The sequence below is a fragment of the Chaetodon trifascialis genome, chromosome 15 (genome assembly GCF_039877785.1).
Source record: "Chaetodon trifascialis isolate fChaTrf1 chromosome 15, fChaTrf1.hap1, whole genome shotgun sequence".
NCBI classification, from domain to species: Eukaryota; Metazoa; Chordata; class Actinopteri; order Chaetodontiformes; family Chaetodontidae; genus Chaetodon; species Chaetodon trifascialis.
The window spans coordinates 24,904,367-24,922,939 of NC_092070.1; the positions used below are offsets into that span (position 1 = coordinate 24,904,367).

An 18,573-nucleotide genomic window follows, 5' to 3' on the forward strand; every position below is an offset into this window, starting at 1 on the left:
GAGGAGAGTCTGAGCGCCTCGAGCGTTTCAAGGCAAAGCATTCAGCAGTAGACCGACCCACAGAGAGCCAGACTCCAGGTCCTGGTTCAGAGTCTGCTGGTTCTGTCTGCATGAACAGACGACGCAGAGAGAGAAAGACGCTTTACTGCAAACGTGTTCTCAGTTCAGTACGAACATGTCCTCAGGTACGTGTCCACCAGCCACCCGCTGTCCGTCCACCTCTACTTCCTGTCAGACCAGTTCCAGGGCTACCTGGTGCGTCATGTGGCCACGAACCGAGCCTCCACCCAGCTGGAGAACCTGGAGACCTGGGTGACGACCAGAGACCACTTCACCCCGGCCAGCCCCCCCCACCCCTCCAACAGACTGCAGCACATCCAGGTCAGACACACACACACACACACACACACACACACACACACACACACACACACACACACACACACACAGGTTTTCTTCACCTGTGGGGACGTTACATAGACTTACCTGTAGTCTGAGAGTCTGAGCGGCACCGTCCTCTCTTCTGGTCTTCAGGTGGGGACAGACTGGGATCCAAAGGAGCGTCTCTTCAGGAACTGGGGGGGTCTCGTGGGGCCCGAAGACGAGCCGGTGGCCGTGCAGCGCTGGAGCCGAGGCCAGGCCAACCTGACGGCCACCGTGGTGTGGATCGACCCCACCAACGTCATCGCCGCCACCTACGACATCCTGGTGGACGCCTCCGCCGAGGTCACCCACTACCGGCCGCCGCTCACGCTGCCGCTGAGGCCCGGCGTGTGGACGCTAAGGGTCCTGCACCACTGGAACCCGCTGGGCCAGACCAGCTTCGTCGTTGCTCCGCTGGACTTCCGCCGCCAACAGCCTTTACGGCAAGGTGAGTGAGCCGAACGCTGTCGCTGCGTCTGCGGTTAGACATGACGTTCAACTGATAAACTTTATTGTTCTTTAGTGAATAAACACTCAGGTCTGTTTACACTGTTACAGCTTTTCTCTGCACTCAGTGAGAGTTTGAGTTTGACCCTTCAGGAAACACCTGTTCGCTGCAGACGGTCACTGCAGCGTGTGTGTCAATAACATCTCTAATACTTAAATTAGACACACACACACACACACACACACACGCACAGAGCAGAGCGCCTCCTGTCACAGCTGTCAGCACCATGCACACATGTATTTATAGTGTTGGTATCCAGTCCCTCACTCACGCACACACGGGGTCACCTCTGTCTGAATTAGCCTCCTCTGGATTCAGTTTGATTTGTTTGACCCCCCCGGACCTGTGTGTGTGTGTGTGCGTGTGTGTGTGTGTGTGTGTGTGTGTGTGTGTGCGTGTGTGTGTGTGTGTGTGTGTGTGTGTGTGTGTGCACTCACAGGGGTTAGCGTCATGTGCTAACTTTTGCATGTGGGCAGGTGAGTCCTGCAGAGTTAAGGTGACGCTGCAGCTCGTTCTCGTTCGTGCTGGATGTTTTGACTCGTGTGAAACAAGCTAAACCTTGACGTTGTCTTGTCCTCTAACAGAGGACGCCCTGCGGCTGCACGGCGGCCCGGCCAAAAACTCCTACATGGAGCAGAGCTTCCACGGCCTGAACCCGGTGCTGCGGCTGCCGGTGAGCCTGGGCGCCGTGGAGGAGGCCGAGGCCAACGCCGGCCTGACGGGGGCGCCGCTGCGTCGCTGGCTGGACCGGCTGCTGGAGGGCCACTGGTCGGCCGCGGACGTCTGCTCGCTGGGGCCCAGCGCCTGTCCCGTCATGCAGCGCTGCCGTCTGACGGCGTGGAGCTCCGCCAGCCCCGACCCCAAGTCTGAACTGAACCCGCCCAGAGAGGACGGGCGGATCAGGTAGCAGACGGACGGACTGAGGGAGGACAGGAATCGATGAAGGAAGACACGGGCCGAAGTCCTGTTCGTGTCTGATATTTATTTATTTTAATTTGTGTAACCGGAGCGAAAGGAAACGGATCGAACGCTGGAGGAGGCGACAGGAAGAAGAGAAACGGACTCAAACAGCGAGGAAGACTCTTCTCCTTCAGTCCTCATTCAGTCTGCTGCTCTCACTGTTAACTGGGACTACAAAGCTGTGTGTGCGTGTGTGCGTGGGTGTGTGTGTGTGTGTGTGTGTGTGTGTGTGTGTGAGAAGAACTCGATACCTCTCGTTTCTCTGGGTTAACGTATGCAAGTGTACTTCACGTGTTCAGACGTGCTCGCTCGTTCACAGTGTGATCAAACATTAGCTCGAGCTCAGTTTCTTCAGATAAATTATGTTTTATAAATTAAATTTATATTTTAAATTATCATATTTATTTCATTTCAGACTGTAAGACTTCTAAGATTACGTCTCAGTTCAAGGTTGTCTGAGATCCTGAAGTCAGTGAACGCACCTTCAGTCAGCTGTTCATCTGCCTGGAGACGTTCTTAAAGACCATTTTCCTGATATGAAGCACCTGCTCGGCTAACGTCGAACCGTCAGGATCAGTTTGCAGCATTCTTAATTTAATCAGAAGTTAAAGCTTTGGTTGTTTCCGCGTTCCGCTGACAGAATCCTCTGAGTGTTCCTCAAGTGGAGAACCTCTGAGTGTGAGATGAACTGTTCTCCTCAGATGAGTGGAGGTCAGAGCGTTCTGTGTCAACCTGCCGTCATCCTATTGGCCGGCTGCAGGCTGAGAGCAGCGACGTGTGAGCACGTTGGCGTCTCTTCATCAGCAGCTCGTTCCTTCAGCTGTGATCGACGAGCCTGAAAACAGTCGTCAGCAGCCGCAGACGCTCTCACGGAGCCGGCTCGCCGTGGGGGGGGCTCTAAGTGATTATTCTGAATTATTTTTAATTTCTGCACAAGACGTGTATTTAAGTCTCTCCGCCTCTTCATGGACGTTTACAAAACGATAATTCAGCTTTAATTGGCTGAAATTTAAGAAAAAGTGCTGCAGGTGTTGGAGAGCACAGACAGCCAATCAGATCCTTTACTTTTACCTCAGTCAGTGTAATAATACAACACAAATACACCAAGACGAAGTACAGAAGTATTACTAAGCAAAAGTACTCGTTTCATAGAATGGTCCCTTTAATGTGTCAGATTATATATTAGAACATTGTTACTGTCAGTACTTAAATCTGCAGTAAGACGTCATTTCAAGTTTCTTGTACTTTCACATCAGATTGATGTCGTGAAGCTGAAGGACAGTAAATACCTTTACAGTCAGACTTCAGTGCAGTACTCGAGTAAAGGTACTCAGTTACTCCCCACACACACACATTTTAAACCAGTCAGTCAGAAACATGCGAGCAGACGGCCTCCAGCAGTCAGCAGAGCACAAAGCTCAAACGTGTGTGTGATGCTGAGCACTGAGATTTCATCTATAATAAACTGAAAATAAGCTAAATCACCGTATTTAAGAAGCTTTAAACAGCAAATTCACTGTTATTTTAAAATGAACTGAGAAAATCTGACCTGTGACTCTAATCACGAACTTGTTTCCAGGCTTCACGTCTCAAAATGTTCAGATTAACCAGAGAAAAGTCGATGAGTGAAAGTCTGAAGTTTTCCTCGTTATGTGTTGAAGTATTTAATCCATATTTATTTGTTTCCATGAGTCTGATCTGACACATTTCTGCACGTTCGAACATGTGGATGAAACGTTTCAGCTGACCTTCCTGTGAGCTCAGGTGAGGAGGGGGCAGGTGAAGACCACACGAGACGTTCCGGTGCACCTGTAGATTTCCCCGCTGCTCGGTGACGTCACGCAGCGTCCGTACGAAGCTGCACCAGCAGGGATCAACGTCAGTGCTGCAGGACGGAAACAGAACAGGTTTATTAAATTAAAGTCTGTGAGAAACAGTCACCGGTCACACCTGTGCAGGTTCATGGCTGAACTCAGAGCAGCTGTTAAACATGCTGATTCATTTTAATGTGGAAAAACAAACTCGCTTTTGAATTTTAGCCAAACAGGCTGAAAATAATAATACAGACGTCCATCCAGAGTAGCAGTCTGACATTTGAGAATCAGAGGTTCAGATGACGCTCGTGTGTGCAGTAAAACATGAAGCTACGGCCAGTTAGCTTAGCTTAGCTTAGTTTAGCTTAGCTTAGCTTAGCTTAGCATGCAGACTGGAAACAGAGCGCAAAGCTAGCCCGGCTGCCAGAGGTAACAGCACCTCTGAATATCACCGACATGACAGCAGGACTCGCAGAGGTTACTGTGAATAGAAAATTCAACCCGGGCTCAAACGTTAAGTCTGGATCTGTATGAACTTTAAATCAGAGCAGAGTGAACGTGGTCTTCAGTTAGTTCTGTTGTTTGTGTAAAAAGCAGTATTTAATACCTGTCACATAAGTTATTCCACTGAGTGTGTGTGTGTGTGTGTGTGTGTGTGTGTGTGTGTGTGTGTGTGTGTGTGTGTGTGTGTGGCTGCCATGACAGTATTACCAGGACCAAAACTGTAGAGCAGCAGGCTCCTCTGAGCAGAATGAGCTGTTGTTCTGTGACAGTCAGCACTTAAAGTTAGAACGTGATCGTATTTATTGTCGAACAGACTGTGATTGTTCTCTGATTCAGGGTTAGAAGGGATGGAGGCGGCTGTTAGCAGGTGTTAGCAGAGGTTAGCAGCTGTTAGCAGGTGTTAGCAGAGGTTAGCAGCTGTTAGCAGCTGTTAGCAGAGGTTAGCTGGTGTTAGCAGAGGTTAGCAGCTGTCAGCAGAGGTCAGCAGCTGTTAGCAGAGGTTAGCAGGTGTTAGCAGAGATTAGCAGGGGTTAGCAGCTGTCAGCAGAGGTTAGCAGCTGTTAGCCAGCGTTAGCAGGTGTTAGCAGCTGTTAGCAGAGGTTAGCAGGTGTTAACGGATGTTAGCTGGTGTTAGCAAATATTTGCAGATGTTAGCAGCTGTTAGCAGGTGTTAACGGATGTTAGCTGGTGTTAGCAGATATTTGCAGATCTTAGCAGGTGTTAGCAGATGTTGGAAGGTGTTATCAGATGTTAGCAGATATTTGCAGATGTTAGCAGGTGTTAGCAGATGTTTGGGCTGTGGGTCGACACAGTTCACAGCGTCGGTGGCTTCGACCTGAAAGAGTTTCCTCTGCTCGGCCGCTGCAGCAGAGCACAGGACTGAACCCTGCAGAGACACGAGCAGGACCACTGCCGCTGGAGCCCAGCACCGTCAGCTGTTTGATTTCAGCTTCACTACAAACGAGACGATTTGACTGATCTTCATCATCACGTCCTCACTAGAGCTGCAGCTCAGCCATCATCATCATCACCAGCTGTGATGCATTTCTGACCACATTTAGTGCAGAATTGCTGTAAAATTTAGCAAGCTCTTATTTTGATAAGGCTGGTAAGAGGATGTTCTCCATGCATCAAATCAAATCAAATCAAATCAAATCAAATCAAATCAAATCAAATCAAATCACATCAAATCAAAAAATGGAGTTGTGGTCTGATTTGTGATTTTACGCCAAACAAGAAGAGATTTCTTGATTGTTTTTAATGCTGAAATCAAACGTATGATCCCAGACCAAGAACAAGACTCTGCTTTTTAGATTTAATAAGCGTCTTTTCAGTCGACTGTTTTGAAGTTTCAGTTTTCAGACAGATGTCAAAAATCACTCTTATTAGAAGTTTAAAGAGAATTATTCTTTTACTGTTTCTGCATCGTTTCAGCCTCAAACAAACTCCTGAACATTAAAATCTAGTTTATCGTGTCCAACATGTATTTCTCATGGAGTCGATGGAAATCAGCGTTCAGCGTTCAGTGAAATGAGGCCTCATGGTTTCAGGTCAAAGGTCAGCTGACGCTGTGACGGTGCTGCAGAGGTCATGTGACTGTTTTTAACAGGTTGTCTGCTGTGAAAATGTTCAGATGTTGTGAAGTTTTCAGATTCTGGAGGAAATCCAGCCGAGAGGTTTGTTCTCTTCAGGCTTTCTTATTTTTGCCTCCCTGCCGTCTTTCTGTTATCTGCTGACCTTTTTTTGGTGCCATTTCTGTCGTACTGACGGCTTGTTTCTTATTTTCTGGCTTTTCTTTTTTCCTCTCTCTCTCTGGGAGTCGTGCTGTGCCTTAGCTGTGCTCCTGTCGTAGGAAACCCTCTCTGAACGCATCAAAAACCGTCTCAAATGTCCAAAAACCAAAAAGGAAGAGTCGTTGTGAATGCCTTATAAATAACCTTTGTGGTTTTGAAGTACAACTTTTCAAAATAAAACAGAATCTCCCTTTATGTTGTGCCTGTCTGTGACCTCATCTTTTAATGTGTCTGTGTTTCTGGGGGGGTTGGGGGGGTAATTTAACTCCAATAATACATTTACACAAGTTTATAGACAAACAAGCGGTTAGAATAAATTACTGAACACAATATAAACAAATAAAATGAGTTCCACCTCAGCCAGAAAATGTCTTCTTACACATTAAAGCATTAATAATAATAATAATAATAATAATAACAACAACAACAATAATAATAATAATAATATTAATAATTGTGTTTTTTCTGCCTAAAAAGTACTTTTACTGACTGCGTCCTTGAAGGCACTGAGCTGGACCTCGTGGCGTCCTGGTGAAACCCTCCTGTCAATCATCGCTCACCGTCCACTCACAGCGCGTCGTCCTGTCTGTCTCTGTCTGTAGTTTCTTATTTTGTTGTGGTCAGGACTGGGCGTCGACCTTTGCTCAGTGGGTGTGTGCCCCTCCAGCCAATAAGAGCGTGCAGAGCTGCAGGTGATAGGCTGGGCTCTGATTGGGGGCGTGTCTTAAAAACTGACTAATCCTCCTCATTCTGCCTTTGGGACTTTTTTTTTTATAACTGAGCACTTTTTCATTGTTGTTTTTCTTCTTTTGCTTTAAGTACAAACTGATTTTTTGGATCTTTTGGTTTGTGAGGGAGACATTTACATATTCTGATCAGAAACTGAAATAATTCGGCTGCAGTGTTTGTGAAATCATCAGATGGCGTTCATACAGGTTAGCTTCAGGTGCCTCCACCTGAAAATCCAAAATCATGCAAAATAGGACAGGAAGTGGGAGGAGCTGAGGAGAGTCCTTGTCTCTGTCCATTAACGTCCCTTTGACAGGCTTCACATGCGTCAGTGGACACACTCACTGGTTTCCTGTCAGGTGACGCTCATCATTTCTCTTTGACGTCAAAGACCAAAAGGACCAAAACCAGCCATGAACGAATCCTCATCAGTGAGCACACCGCGTGGATTCATCCGCCGCTGAAAATAGTCCAGACTAATGTGCTACTGTTCCTCAGCAGGAGCCGATGGGCTCGGAGCAGAGAGGCAGGAGGTCAGAAAGTGTGCAGAGACGGACTCAAACACTGCTGGTTTCAATCTTTTCAGGGATTTGCTGACCAAAACAAACATCATCAAACATGAATCATTACGTTTCTGGACTCATCAGGACAGACTGAAGTTTCAGGAGAGCTTCAGCTCCGCAGCGTTGATGGAATCATCAATACAGCCGATCGATGGCTCAGCTGAGAGGACAGAGCTGATCAGTATTGGTGTGGCAGCAGAGCTCGCCGCCATCACGTGACGCTGACCGTCACTGAGAGGACGAGGTGGTCAGGGAAAGACGTCCTGCACCTCTGAAGTACAAGAGGAGTTCAGTCTGAAGTGGTAAAATTAGTGATCTGAATAATCAATAATGATCTCATCAGAGTCTTTAAGGTCGATCAGATGTTCAGGGTGGAGCAGACGGACGGTTCAGGCTCAGATCCACCAAAAAGATTTGGATTTGTCAGACAAACTGTTTTATTTATGTCCTCTGTAAATATTTTAGCCCAGCGTGTAAACACCAGTTCAGGACCTCCCTCAGACCATCTGTCTGTCTCTGTCCGTCCCTCAGACCGTCTGTCTGTCCCTCAGACCGTCTGTCTGTCCGTCCGTCTGTCTCTGTCTCTCCCTCAGACCGTCCGTCTGTCTGTCTGTCCCTCAGACCGTCTGTCTGTCCGTCCGTCTGTCTCTGTCTCTCCCTCAGACTGTCCGTCTGTCTCTGTCTGTCCCTCAGACCATCTGTCTGTCTCTGTCCGTCCCTCAGACTGACCGTCCGTCTGTCCCTCAGACCGTCCGTCTGTCTGTCCCTCAGACCGTCCGTCCGTCTCTCCCTCAGACCGTCCGTCTGTCTGTCCTCTCTCACTGTCCTCTCTCGTGTCTCCAGCTGCTGCCTTCTTTGCGTTCGTTCCTCTGACCTGTTTCCAGTCCTGAACATGAACGTTGCAGAGAAGCAGCGTGTTTGTTTGTGTGTTTACAGACGTCCTTCCTGAATGGACAAACTCTCTGCTGGACTCGTTCCAGTCCTCCTCAATGGCGTCTCTGTTATCTCCAGGGCTGACTGAGAGTGTTTACCTGTGCAGGAATATGAACTGCTTTTATTTACTGGTTTACCCTGTGCTGGTCAGACTGGGAGCTTTCACTGGATGATTCATGAAAACCATTGAAATACTCTGTTTGTAAACTTCTCTGTGAATATTACAGTACTAATATTTACAACACTGAAGGCTGTTCCACCAGGAAAACACAGAAATGGATCAGATCAAAAACTTAATCTGACAGTATTATTATTTATCAATCATACAGATTTTATAATCCTAATATAAGACTTATTATGGGATGAGCTCTGACTTACTGTCACATGAATGAGATCGTACGAGGTCATAATTAATAAATAAATGAATGAATGCTGTTCAGATGTGAAGTCAGGACATCTCAGTGCGTCCAGCATCTGTTTTCTGTGAGAAGTTGATGTTTAATGAGACCTCGCTCAAGTTTTCTGTTTATAGGATTAATTAAAGCTCTATGGAGAAATCAAACTTTACATAATATTAAACCTCCCCGTGTCTAACTGAACTTATTTTAAGCTGTTCTTCAGATAAAGTTGATTTTGTTTCTATATTTATTTATTGCTATTATTTATATATAGCAGCAGTGGTGAGCCGGAGCTCTGCTGCCCCCTTGTGTTTGTTCTTATATTACATCAGGTCACAAACAGCTGATCGAAGCCTTCTGATGACATGAAGTCTGCACTGAAGCTGGACTTTCACTGCCTGCAGTCACATTTCTCTGTTTGGACACCAAATAACTCAGAAATCACAGATTACAGCAGGCTGTGCAGCCAAAAACCTTTTTCACTTCAGATGAACACACTCAGCGTTGAGGACGTTTAAAGACGTGAATCATTCGTTTCAAAGTCTTCCTTCACACCAACAGACCGTCCAAAGCTGCTGGAGAACAGAGACATTCTGCGCTACAGATGCTGAAAACTCACCTGCTTCTGAGCTCCAGACAATTTCAGCGAAGAGGATGAAGATGAAGATGAAGATGAGCTACTCTCTTCATGCTTCATGTGGAACAAACTGCTTTGAGTTTCAGTGGAGAAACATCCAAACACACGAGGCTCCCAGTGATCCACCTGCTGCTCAGGTGAGGCCGACATCGACAACACGGCTGCGTTCCAATTAGCTGCAGCAGTCAGGCCCCGCCCAGAGTCAGAGGCTGGAACTGAACGAGCTGAACTGAACGCAGCCTTCATCCGCACACTGTCCTATTGTCCAACAGGTAAGGACAGACAGACAGACGTCACAGGAGACACCTGAGAGACAGCTGTCAAACTGTTAGTGACTCACCTGAGCTGAACATCAGTGTCCACACACACAAACTGCGTCGACCTTAACTCTGAAAAACTGCAGCTGAAAACAGTGATGACGAGGACAGAATCAGGACACAGCTCAGGTGTTTTTACGTGTGTATTTTAAGAAAATACTGACAGGTGCTAGTAACGGCTATGTACACTGAGGTTACAGGTGGGGGGGGCTCGGCGGACGACATGCACAGACGTGGCGTCTCTCACTTCTTGGACAGCTTGGCTTGTTTATTTTTGGGGGGCGCCCACTTCAAACACATCGTGTCCACTGCGAAAGACAGGAGACACAGCGTGAGCCAGAGAGTAAACACAGGTGGTGTTTGGAGGACATCAGGACGCGAGACGCAGACACACAGTGGACAAGACACACACAGACCTGTGATTGGTGGTTTCTTGTACTGGGCGCTCTTCAGGTGCTCCTCCACCAGTTTGGGCGTCACACAGATGACGTGCTGTCCTTTCCAGTACTTCACCATGTTGAGCGACTGCAGCGTGCTGATGATGTCACTCTGCGTGATGCTGGTCATCTGGCTGGGGGGAAAGGGGGGGGCAGCTGTAAATCACAACACTCTGAACTCACTGGACGCTCATGAGGAAAAAGATGTCTGAGTGTCTGATGATGACGTTTGTGTCTCCACCTGAGGTCCTTGATGGACAGCGTCCCCCTGAAGTCCCTCAGGATCTCCAGCAGGACCCAGGACCAGTAACTTCTGTAGCTGAGCTTCCCCAGATCGGACAGCGGCTTCTCCGGAGAGCCCACCGCACTCTCCAGCTTGGACAGCTCGTAACCTGGAAACACAGCAGCAAACATGGCCGTGACGACTCGTCACTGCAAGGTCACACACACACACACACACACACACACACACACACACACAGTCCTGCTGCCTCACTCACTGAACGCTATGAGGAACTTTCCGTAGCCTCTGCGTTGGTACGGCGGCAGAGTGAGAATACACGCCACGTTATTCCCGTCTGGAGACTCTTTCTCCTGAAAGACGAGGACAGAAAGACGAGTTAAAGGCTCCGGTAAGCACAGCTGGAGTAAAGAGGAACCATCGAACATCAGGACCAGGCCTCACTTTGGAGAAGTAGCCGACGATGTGCGCGCCCTGTTTGTTGACTTCGGTGAGGATGTAGAAGATGAAGGGCTCCACGTCAAAATAAAGCGTCTTGTGGTCGAGAAACAGTTTTGCTAGTAGACAAAGATTCTGACAGTAGATCTGCAAACAGAGACCAGCGAATCACAGCCGTAAGCTTCCTCAGGAACCCACGCGATGTGACAGCTTCCACCTTCAGGTGTGCCACGGACGGTGCAGGTGCACTCACCTTGTGGTCCCGCCCGTCCACTTCATACACCGATATGTTGCTCCGCCTGTAGATCTCTTTGCCTGGAGGCTGCTTCCACTGGCAGTGGGACTGAGGAGGAGGAAGGTCCAGTGAACATCACTTCATCACTGTTTGGTTCTAAACTGTGCAGGTCTGGTTTCTCAGGTGGTTACAGGTGAGTCACAGAGAGAAGCCAGTTTCTCACAAATAAATGCGGAAAACCTAAATATTCTGCACATTTAACAGAACTTCATTTCACACGTCTGCGTTCTGAGACTCAAACAGAGACGGACAAGCAGCTGTTGAGGTGAAGGCCGCACTGACCAGGTGATGTCTGAAGGTCTTCTCGTACTTCATGTATTTCAGGCAGTATTCACAGATCCACAGCTTGGGCTGCTTGCCGTAGTCCTCGGGAAACGGCGAGAAGTACCAGGCATCGATCTCGAAGTTTCCGATCTGGATCTTATCCACATATTTGACTTTGGTGATCTGAGGGAGAGACGGCGGGCGGAAGAGGACGAAGAACGTAAAGTGAACGCACACACAGCTGTCTCTGCTCTCCACCTATCACCAGCTAACCCATCGTCAGTAAGAGAAACAGACACGGCAGACAGTCCACCTTACCGCCTCATGCTCCTTCTCCAGGGCGGCTGTTGTCGGGTCCATCTCTGCGTACGTCTGCACAGGAAACAGATAAAAATCAACCGTCTAACTCACAGAAACACGACCTGCACGAGACAAACGGGCATCTCTACCTTCTGCACATGGTTGATCTCATCGTGCTTCCGCTTCTGGTTGCGAGTGATCTTCCTTTCGGGCTGTTCACCCAAATCACCGACGCCGCCGATCTCCGTGCTCTTCCTCACCGCATCCTTCACCGTCTTGGTGAGAGCCAGACGAGCCTTTCCCACCCACTCGTCCAGGCGTCTGTTGACTGCGCGTCAAAGAAATGAGACGAGGTCACAGTGAAGCAGCAGGTGGTATGAAGGGATGATAAGACATGGCTCCCATCAGGCGTATGAAGGAGCAGTGCTTTACTCACAGCCTACGTAGTGAACGTAGAACTCCTCTCTGCCCTCCTGTTCGTTCAGTCTGGACTGAATAACCTCTGCTGTATCTGAAAAGACAGTAAGAGACACCAGTTAATGAGACCTCTTTGTTTATTAGCAAATATATTTCCTGTCATTTCGCCTGAAAACGTGGCTTGATGTGTGCTGAGCTGTTATTCAATTCGGTAATCACATAATCCTCCAAACTGCAACCTTCGCCCATTTACCACAGTGAATTACCAACTTTCAGACCTGGCTCGTTATTTGCTGTAATATCTTTACAATCTGCGCCGAATTGTCCAAAAAGCACCAGAATACATCAAAAATGGTGAATTACATCTTAAAACCTCGCAGGAGATCGACAGACGCGATCAACTAAAAAGCTTAAAATACTGAATGGACTTTGGTGTGTAATGCTCCCAAACGGTCGAGCAGCTAACGTTAACGAGGAATTGGCTTGAAACACAACAGAAACATCACTCACGCCATGTTTTGTCGGCTCTTTGACATAAATATGTTTCTCCAATTTCGACCGACACCTCCTGCTCCCTGCCGCCGCACAGCACTCCGCCTCCGTCCGGCGTGTGCTGACTACCAGAGCCCCCGGCTTCTCTCGCACGGCCAACGGCCTCCGCCTCGTCCTCTTCCCCGCCACTGCCGTTAGAAGAGCACGCAGCCGGGATACTACTGTCCAGTTCACCCCGCTCACTTTCCAGATGACTAGAGTCCATGTCGACGTCCATTCTAGCTTCAGAGTCCTTGTTGCTGCTGTACCTTTTGTGAAAGTCGGTCCCGCCAGTCATAACCTCCGCCGTTTTGAAAACAACAACACGCCTCTGCGACCCTGCGCAGACTATTCAGAGGGGCTGGTCTTCCAACAAAAAACTGCCAAGATGGCGTCGGTGGGGCGCAGGTTCCGCCTCTCTTCCTCCCAGGATGCGCCTGCTCAGCATTCAACTACAACTCCCAGAAGTCTTAGCGGCACGCTGCTGAAACGACTCTTCTGTGTGTTTGTATTGTTACACGTGTTTTAGTGTGATGGTTTTTAGGAATATGTTCCATACAGACGCAATATAAACTGAAATAAGAGATTTAAAAATGTTTGAACTCAATCTCCTTCTTTCAGATGGAGCCTCAGTAATATTTAATAATGCTGGTGTCACCTTAAGGCCCCTGTAGCTGTTTCTGTTGTGTTTCCAGTGGCCCTAGCAGACCCCAGAGCTGTGTCCCATAGGACCACTCTGCCCTCAGTGCTCCGTCTGGTGTGTTCACTGTCAACATATTTCAAAATCTCAACATATAATAAAAATCAGCAACAGTCAACTGCAGTGAAGCGAATGACAAAAGGACAGGAAACAGAGACGCTGGCATCCAGAGGAAATTTAATTTGTGGTTCTTTCCAGTCATATTGCACCACGACACAAAGCAACGACCATCTGAATCTGATATTAGTGTGCATGAAGGTGCAAACCAGAGAGCAGGGTGGGGGCGATGCAGAGGGGGGAGGGGGGCTACGGTGGACGTCAGCTCTGGTGCAGGGCTCTAATCTATGCAAACTGATGATGGAGGCACACACACGTTTGTTCATTGGCCCTCCTGTTGCCCTTTGTCATAGCACCTCCTCCTGTCCCCTCTCTCTCTGCACCACCTTGTGTTGGAAGCCCCTGCCGTGACCCCTGCGGGGCCCCCCTCCTCTGCTGTACAGGTTGTTGGGTCCCCCTCTGCTTCTTGACTCTCGTCCATCCCAGTGATGGTGCGCGGGGCCCGGGGCCGCGGCATGCAGGGCGGGTCGGTGAGGACCTCCTCTCCTCCCACGGGGACCATGGCCACCGGCGGACTCTGCAGCGTCTTCCAGGCATTTGGTTTCCGAGGCCGCCTGGCACGGCTGGTCGTCCGGGGTCCTCGCCGTCCCTTGTTGCTCTGCACAGACGTCCCCGTCCGTCTCAGACTCACATAATTCTGCATTTACTTGCATCTGTTGGCCATGGGTCCCCTGAGCTTTGGCTTGTATTGGTCCTTCAGTGCAGCCAGGGGACAGAGACAGTTTGTCCAGGTGCTCCGTGACGGGGGCGGCTCTCCTGTGTTGTGGTCTGGACCTGCCTCCCCTCCTCTGCCCCCTCGCCTGGCTCTGACGCCTCTGGCCCGGACCGCCTCTGCAGTGGGACAGTCCAGGACCGAATCGATCCCTCCTGACTCCAGCTTCATCAGAGGAAACATTAGAAACTGAAGGTACCGCCGGGGGGCCAGGAGAGACGTCTACGTCCAGGTTCCCGTTTTCAGCAACAGAAGGAGTCTGCGGGAGTTTCCATGAAGCAGAGAATAAAGGTGTTAAAGGAGCTGTGCGAAGCAAGAAGGAACGCTTTCACTTTTACAGAGCGGACAAGCAGTTTGCACCTGCTCTGTTTCTGTGCTAAGCTAAGCTAAGCTAAGCTAAGGGCCTCTTGGTGCTGGATCAGTCATTTCCCCTTGTTGTGAAGCAGCTTGAAGCTTTTAGCTCAGAGTGAATCATTTCCTCGGCAGATCAAGTATCTCACAGACAAACAGGCTCAGATGTCACAGAGGTGGAAGCTGTGCTGCAGTCACATCTGAGGCCTCATTAAACTCTTAATAACTGACCCTGGAGCTGCTTCGGTCTGTGACATCTTCACTCTCACAGATCTGACTCCTGATTCGCTCTCACCTCGTTGATGTGGATGAGGAAGCGATTGGACTCCACCTCCGGGTCGATGATGCCTCCTTTCGACCTCTGTCTCTCCAGGAGCTTCTGCAGCTCACACCACTTCTGCTGAAAGCTTGAACCGATGGCTGCTCCGTCCAGCTGAGTGAAAAACACAAAACCCTTTCATGTTCTGATGTTCTGGAAGCGGCTAAACCGTTAAGGTCTGCGTTAGCAGGAGGCCTCACCTCCGGCAGCTGGGGTGCAGGGGAGGACAGGAGCTGATCCACATCGTACGTCAGGGGCTCTCTGCACACCGGACACACCACAGTCAGCTCCTACGAGACGAGTCAGAGGTTAAAGAGCTGCAGAGACAGACACCAGAACAGTTCTCGAGCAGGACTCTGACCAACCTGATGGTCTGTCCAGCTCCTGGTCTTGTCCTCCTCTAACTCCTTCTCCCTCTGGCGGAGCTCGCTCTCAGAGTGGCTGACGTAGCGGCCGAGGCAGTGGCAGTGAAAGTAGTGGTAGCAGCTTGTCTTGGTGAACGTCTCGCCCTCCTGGAAACATTCAAACACGAGCGAGTTCACTCACATTTATATCAGAAGCTGATTTCTGCAGATGTAATGACTGTTTTTGGCCACTGAGGGGCAGCAGAGCCAGCTGGAAATCACATCGCTGACATATCATCACTGATTTATTGCTGTGTCATGCTTAGGTCCAGGCTGCAGAGCTCACAGCACCACAAACTCAGAAAAACATTTAACAACCTAAAAATACAGAACTGCTCCTCATGATTGTCTGATTACTGATAAATCTGCCTATAAAATGAGATCACGTCATCAAATTACCTTTAACGAAAAGCTGCAAATCCTCACAAACGGCAAGCAGGAACCTGAACGATTGACCAGTTATCAAACAGTTTCTGATTATTTTCATGTCCTGCAGCTGATCGCTGCGGCGCTGAGCTGCATACCTTGAAGCCGTACAGGCAGATGACGCAGTTTCCATGAGGAATGTTGCTTTCAGTCAGGATTTCTTTTGCTTTCTGGAGGAGAAAAGCAGTGAGAGAGGTGGCGTCAATGAACAGATCGTCACAGACTGAAAGCACACATTCTGATCAACGATGCATCCAAAGAAAACTCTGTTCACACTGACCTCGATGAGCTGATACAAGACCGGCGAGCCCAGACAGGACTGAGCCTCCAGCTGAAGACACTTTCGGACACTAAGAGAAAGAGTTTGCGCATGATTAGAGGATCTGACGCTCAGCATTGAAACGCAGTGACGGTGGAAAGTCGAGTCGGTCCGCGGCTTCGTTACCTGCTGAGCTTGTCGTCAGAGAGGCCTCGTGGGTTATGAATGGAGATGTCTGGAGAGGACGACGGATACTGAACACAGAGAAGCAGGAAGAGTCAAACGTCTCTCAGCTCGGCAGCTTTTCTCAGCTGAATTTTCTGTCTTACTTGTCAAATCTCAGACTCAGAGCAGCAGCGAAAGCTTCTGCTAACAGTTCAGCAAGAGTCACATTAAAACACATCAATCAGCACCACATGTGGATTCATCTGCAGCTGGAAATAGTCCCAACAAACAGCTTCCTCCTGTGTGTTTGAACGAAGCCACACTGAGCAGCCGTTTGGAAACGAAAGAGGCCAAAGCAACCAGATCTTTACGACGTGCTGTTAAAGTTTATACCTTCAGCAGGTGAGCTCAGAGCAAAGCCACAGACAGGAAGTCAGGTGGGACTTGTAAACAATAATAAAAAAAATGATCCTCTATGGATCATGACAGGTGAATTATTGGATTGTTACTGTGACTCATGGAGGGAAATGTTGGCATCAGCGATCAGTAAACCAGCTTTTCTCTGTTCACAGCCTGCAGAGAGATGAAGCCCTGTGAGATCCTGGAGCTCATACCTGCTGGTCCAGAGTCAAAGTCAGGGTGAGCCGGACAAACTGCGAGACAGAGTCCTCGGCTGTGGACGGGTACAGGACCAGGCTCACCTCCCAGCCCCTGGAGGACCGACACAAAGCAGAATGGCCCGTTTCACAATAATGTACTTCTTATTTGAATTTAATTACTGCAGCAGGTGAAGGTGGAGCTCATTTCAAATACTTCATGTACTTCATATATCTGTTGAGGGGCTTGTCAGCTTCACCCCAGGATCAATAAAGTCTCAGTATTCATCAATAATAATACAACAGAACGTACTGATTGATCACTGATTACTTAAAAAGATCATTTCCCTCTGAACTGAAGTACACAGACAAAGTAGCAGAAAATGGAAATACTCAAGTAAAGTACAAGTACCTTAAAATAATACTTCTGTGCAGTATCTGAGTGAATGAACTTAGATACTTTCCACCACTGGGTGCTGTTACCTGAGCACAGGTGGAGGGCTGAGTTAAGGTTAGGGCAAAGGTTTGGGTTCAGGTAACCTGAGGCAGAAATGTGGAGCATCGTTCTCGGACACTGTGACACTGATTCAGTGTGTTTATCGCAGAGTTTTCCCACATCAAGCTGAACTGACAGCCTGTCGAAGCCAAAGCTAATGAAGCAAAGTGAAGCACTTCGAGCTAACTGTTGTCTCACCCGTCCTCTCTCCTGTCGACCAGCAGCTCATCCAGATAAATCGACTGCAGCACCTCGATTTCAGACAGCACACTGCGGAGAACAGGACAGACCTTAGTGCTTAACGCGTCCAGCTGCTTTTCTAAGCTATTTTCTAACTTTAAGTCGTTAACGTCCACCAAAAATTAAGCTAACGCTAGCCTGTTAGCTCACACACTGTATTGCTAATCAACATTAGCTTCATCAGATCGGCTACATTTCATCAGATTTTACTCGGACCACTATGACGACCACTGCGTTACTTAGCTGTAGACTGAAGACACTGAGTGTCAGCAAATGTGTTTGAGGTTTCAGGGTGAAAATGAGACCAGGTGTCAATAAACTCACTCGCACTCCGCTGCCATGATGATGCCGCCGCTAGTAACGTTAGCTGCTACTGAGGACTGAGCACAGACCTTTCAAAACACAGGTGTCGGGGCGAGAAGTGTCGGCAACTCGATTCCACTCGCTAAAAATTACGTAACCAAACCACAAAATGAGCAACGTTACGCCCGCTACTGCCGTAACAACACTATTCCTGTAGCCCAATGGCGTATCAATACTGCTGCCTAATTTGAATGTTTTATTTTGAATTTCTTAGGCGGAAGTCAGTGCATGCTATTATGGTCTGACTTGAAAGCTGTGAAAATGATTATCGTGAATGAACAATCATGAGTGATCGTTGCCCTCCAGTGGTCACAGTGTGTAACTGCACGCATTCTCTGGCAGTATTATTTTAAAAGAGGTATTGTTGAAACGTGTTTATATTTAGAATCAGGATCAGAATCAGAGTCAGCCTTCATGGCCAAGTGTGTGTGTGCATACAAGGAATTTGACGATTTTAACATTGCACTCAATGAAAAAGGACATATAGCTCAACGGGGACAAAAGACAAAAGAAAAAAAGGACTGAGCAATGTGACTAAACAACATATTTACAGTTAAAGTTTCAAAACACCGCAAACTACAGATGCAAGTAACATGTACACGCATAATATCTGTGATTTGTAAAACCAAAGCGCTTACAGTGCTGTGCACACACTGCCATCCGGTGGCCATAGTCTGTAACTACATCTGATAGGTTTTATTTCGTGTTCTCACCGGAAGTACTACTCCGCTTGGTCATAAATACGCACGTATAGTGATCGTGTCTGCTTAACAGTGTTATAAAAACTCACAAATGACACAGTTATTACAAATACTGATCCTACCATGGTTGTTTGTAATAATCATTCGTGTTGTTAACAGTGGAGGGCACCATTGAGCGTCTTGGAAAACTCTTTGCCGGAAACTCGTTGAAGAAGAAGAAGA

At 48.3% G+C, this 18,573-nt stretch overlaps 3 protein-coding genes across 4 annotated transcripts in view; 1 reads left to right on the forward strand and 2 right to left on the reverse strand.

The window, feature by feature from the left end:
• The window catches only part of LOC139343514 (xylosyltransferase 1-like), a 21,288-nt gene extending 18,894 nt beyond the window's left edge, over nucleotides 1–2,394 (forward strand). Inside the window, exons 9-11 of the mRNA XM_070981220.1 lie at nucleotides 186–381; nucleotides 535–871; nucleotides 1,516–2,394. Of these exons, the coding sequence (XP_070837321.1) occupies nucleotides 186–381; nucleotides 535–871; nucleotides 1,516–1,838 (856 nt within the window). The 3' untranslated portion in view covers nucleotides 1,839–2,394. The remainder of the gene's footprint in view (nucleotides 1–185; nucleotides 382–534; nucleotides 872–1,515) is intronic.
• kat8 (K(lysine) acetyltransferase 8) overlaps nucleotides 1–12,923 on the reverse strand; it is a 133,916-nt gene extending 120,993 nt beyond the window's left edge. The window contains exons 1-11 of one of the 2 annotated variants that reach the window (XM_070980878.1): nucleotides 12,482–12,923; nucleotides 11,991–12,065; nucleotides 11,704–11,882; nucleotides 11,573–11,626; nucleotides 11,273–11,437; nucleotides 10,949–11,038; nucleotides 10,702–10,842; nucleotides 10,517–10,610; nucleotides 10,258–10,408; nucleotides 9,996–10,150; nucleotides 9,803–9,887 (exon numbers count right to left, since the gene is read on the reverse strand). In XM_070980878.1, the coding sequence (XP_070836979.1) occupies nucleotides 9,823–9,887; nucleotides 9,996–10,150; nucleotides 10,258–10,408; nucleotides 10,517–10,610; nucleotides 10,702–10,842; nucleotides 10,949–11,038; nucleotides 11,273–11,437; nucleotides 11,573–11,626; nucleotides 11,704–11,882; nucleotides 11,991–12,065; nucleotides 12,482–12,800 (1,488 nt within the window). In that variant the 5' untranslated portion in view covers nucleotides 12,801–12,923 and the 3' untranslated portion in view covers nucleotides 9,803–9,822. Of the gene's footprint in view, nucleotides 1–8,881; nucleotides 9,888–9,995; nucleotides 10,151–10,257; nucleotides 10,409–10,516; nucleotides 10,611–10,701; nucleotides 10,843–10,948; nucleotides 11,039–11,272; nucleotides 11,438–11,572; nucleotides 11,627–11,703; nucleotides 11,883–11,990; nucleotides 12,066–12,481 lie in introns of those variants that run through there. The other variant, XM_070980877.1, reaches the window with a different exon arrangement.
• A 439-nt stretch (nucleotides 12,924–13,362) lies between these two features.
• On the reverse strand, nucleotides 13,363–17,734 carry rnf25 (ring finger protein 25). The gene is made up of 10 exons (XM_070981322.1): nucleotides 17,612–17,734; nucleotides 17,246–17,317; nucleotides 16,570–16,666; nucleotides 15,977–16,044; nucleotides 15,812–15,881; nucleotides 15,630–15,701; nucleotides 15,067–15,213; nucleotides 14,902–14,991; nucleotides 14,678–14,815; nucleotides 13,363–14,290 (listed from the first exon to the last, which is right to left on the reverse strand). The coding sequence occupies exons 1-10, from the start codon at nucleotides 17,626–17,628 to the stop codon at nucleotides 13,607–13,609; spliced, it is 1,455 nt and encodes a 484-aa protein (XP_070837423.1). The 5' UTR covers nucleotides 17,629–17,734; the 3' UTR covers nucleotides 13,363–13,606.
• Nucleotides 17,735–18,573: the final 839 nt, after the last annotated feature.

Excerpts from the sequence above, each read along its gene's own strand:
- rnf25 (XM_070981322.1), bottom strand. Across the intron at positions 15,882-15,976 it reads TCTGACGACAAGCTCAGCAG|TGTCCGAAAGTGTCTTCAGC; the intron begins GTAACGAAGCCG and ends TCTTTCTCTTAG. Across the intron at positions 15,702-15,811 it reads TCTTGTATCAGCTCATCGAG|AAAGCAAAAGAAATCCTGAC; the intron begins GTCAGTGTGAAC and ends TTTCTCCTCCAG.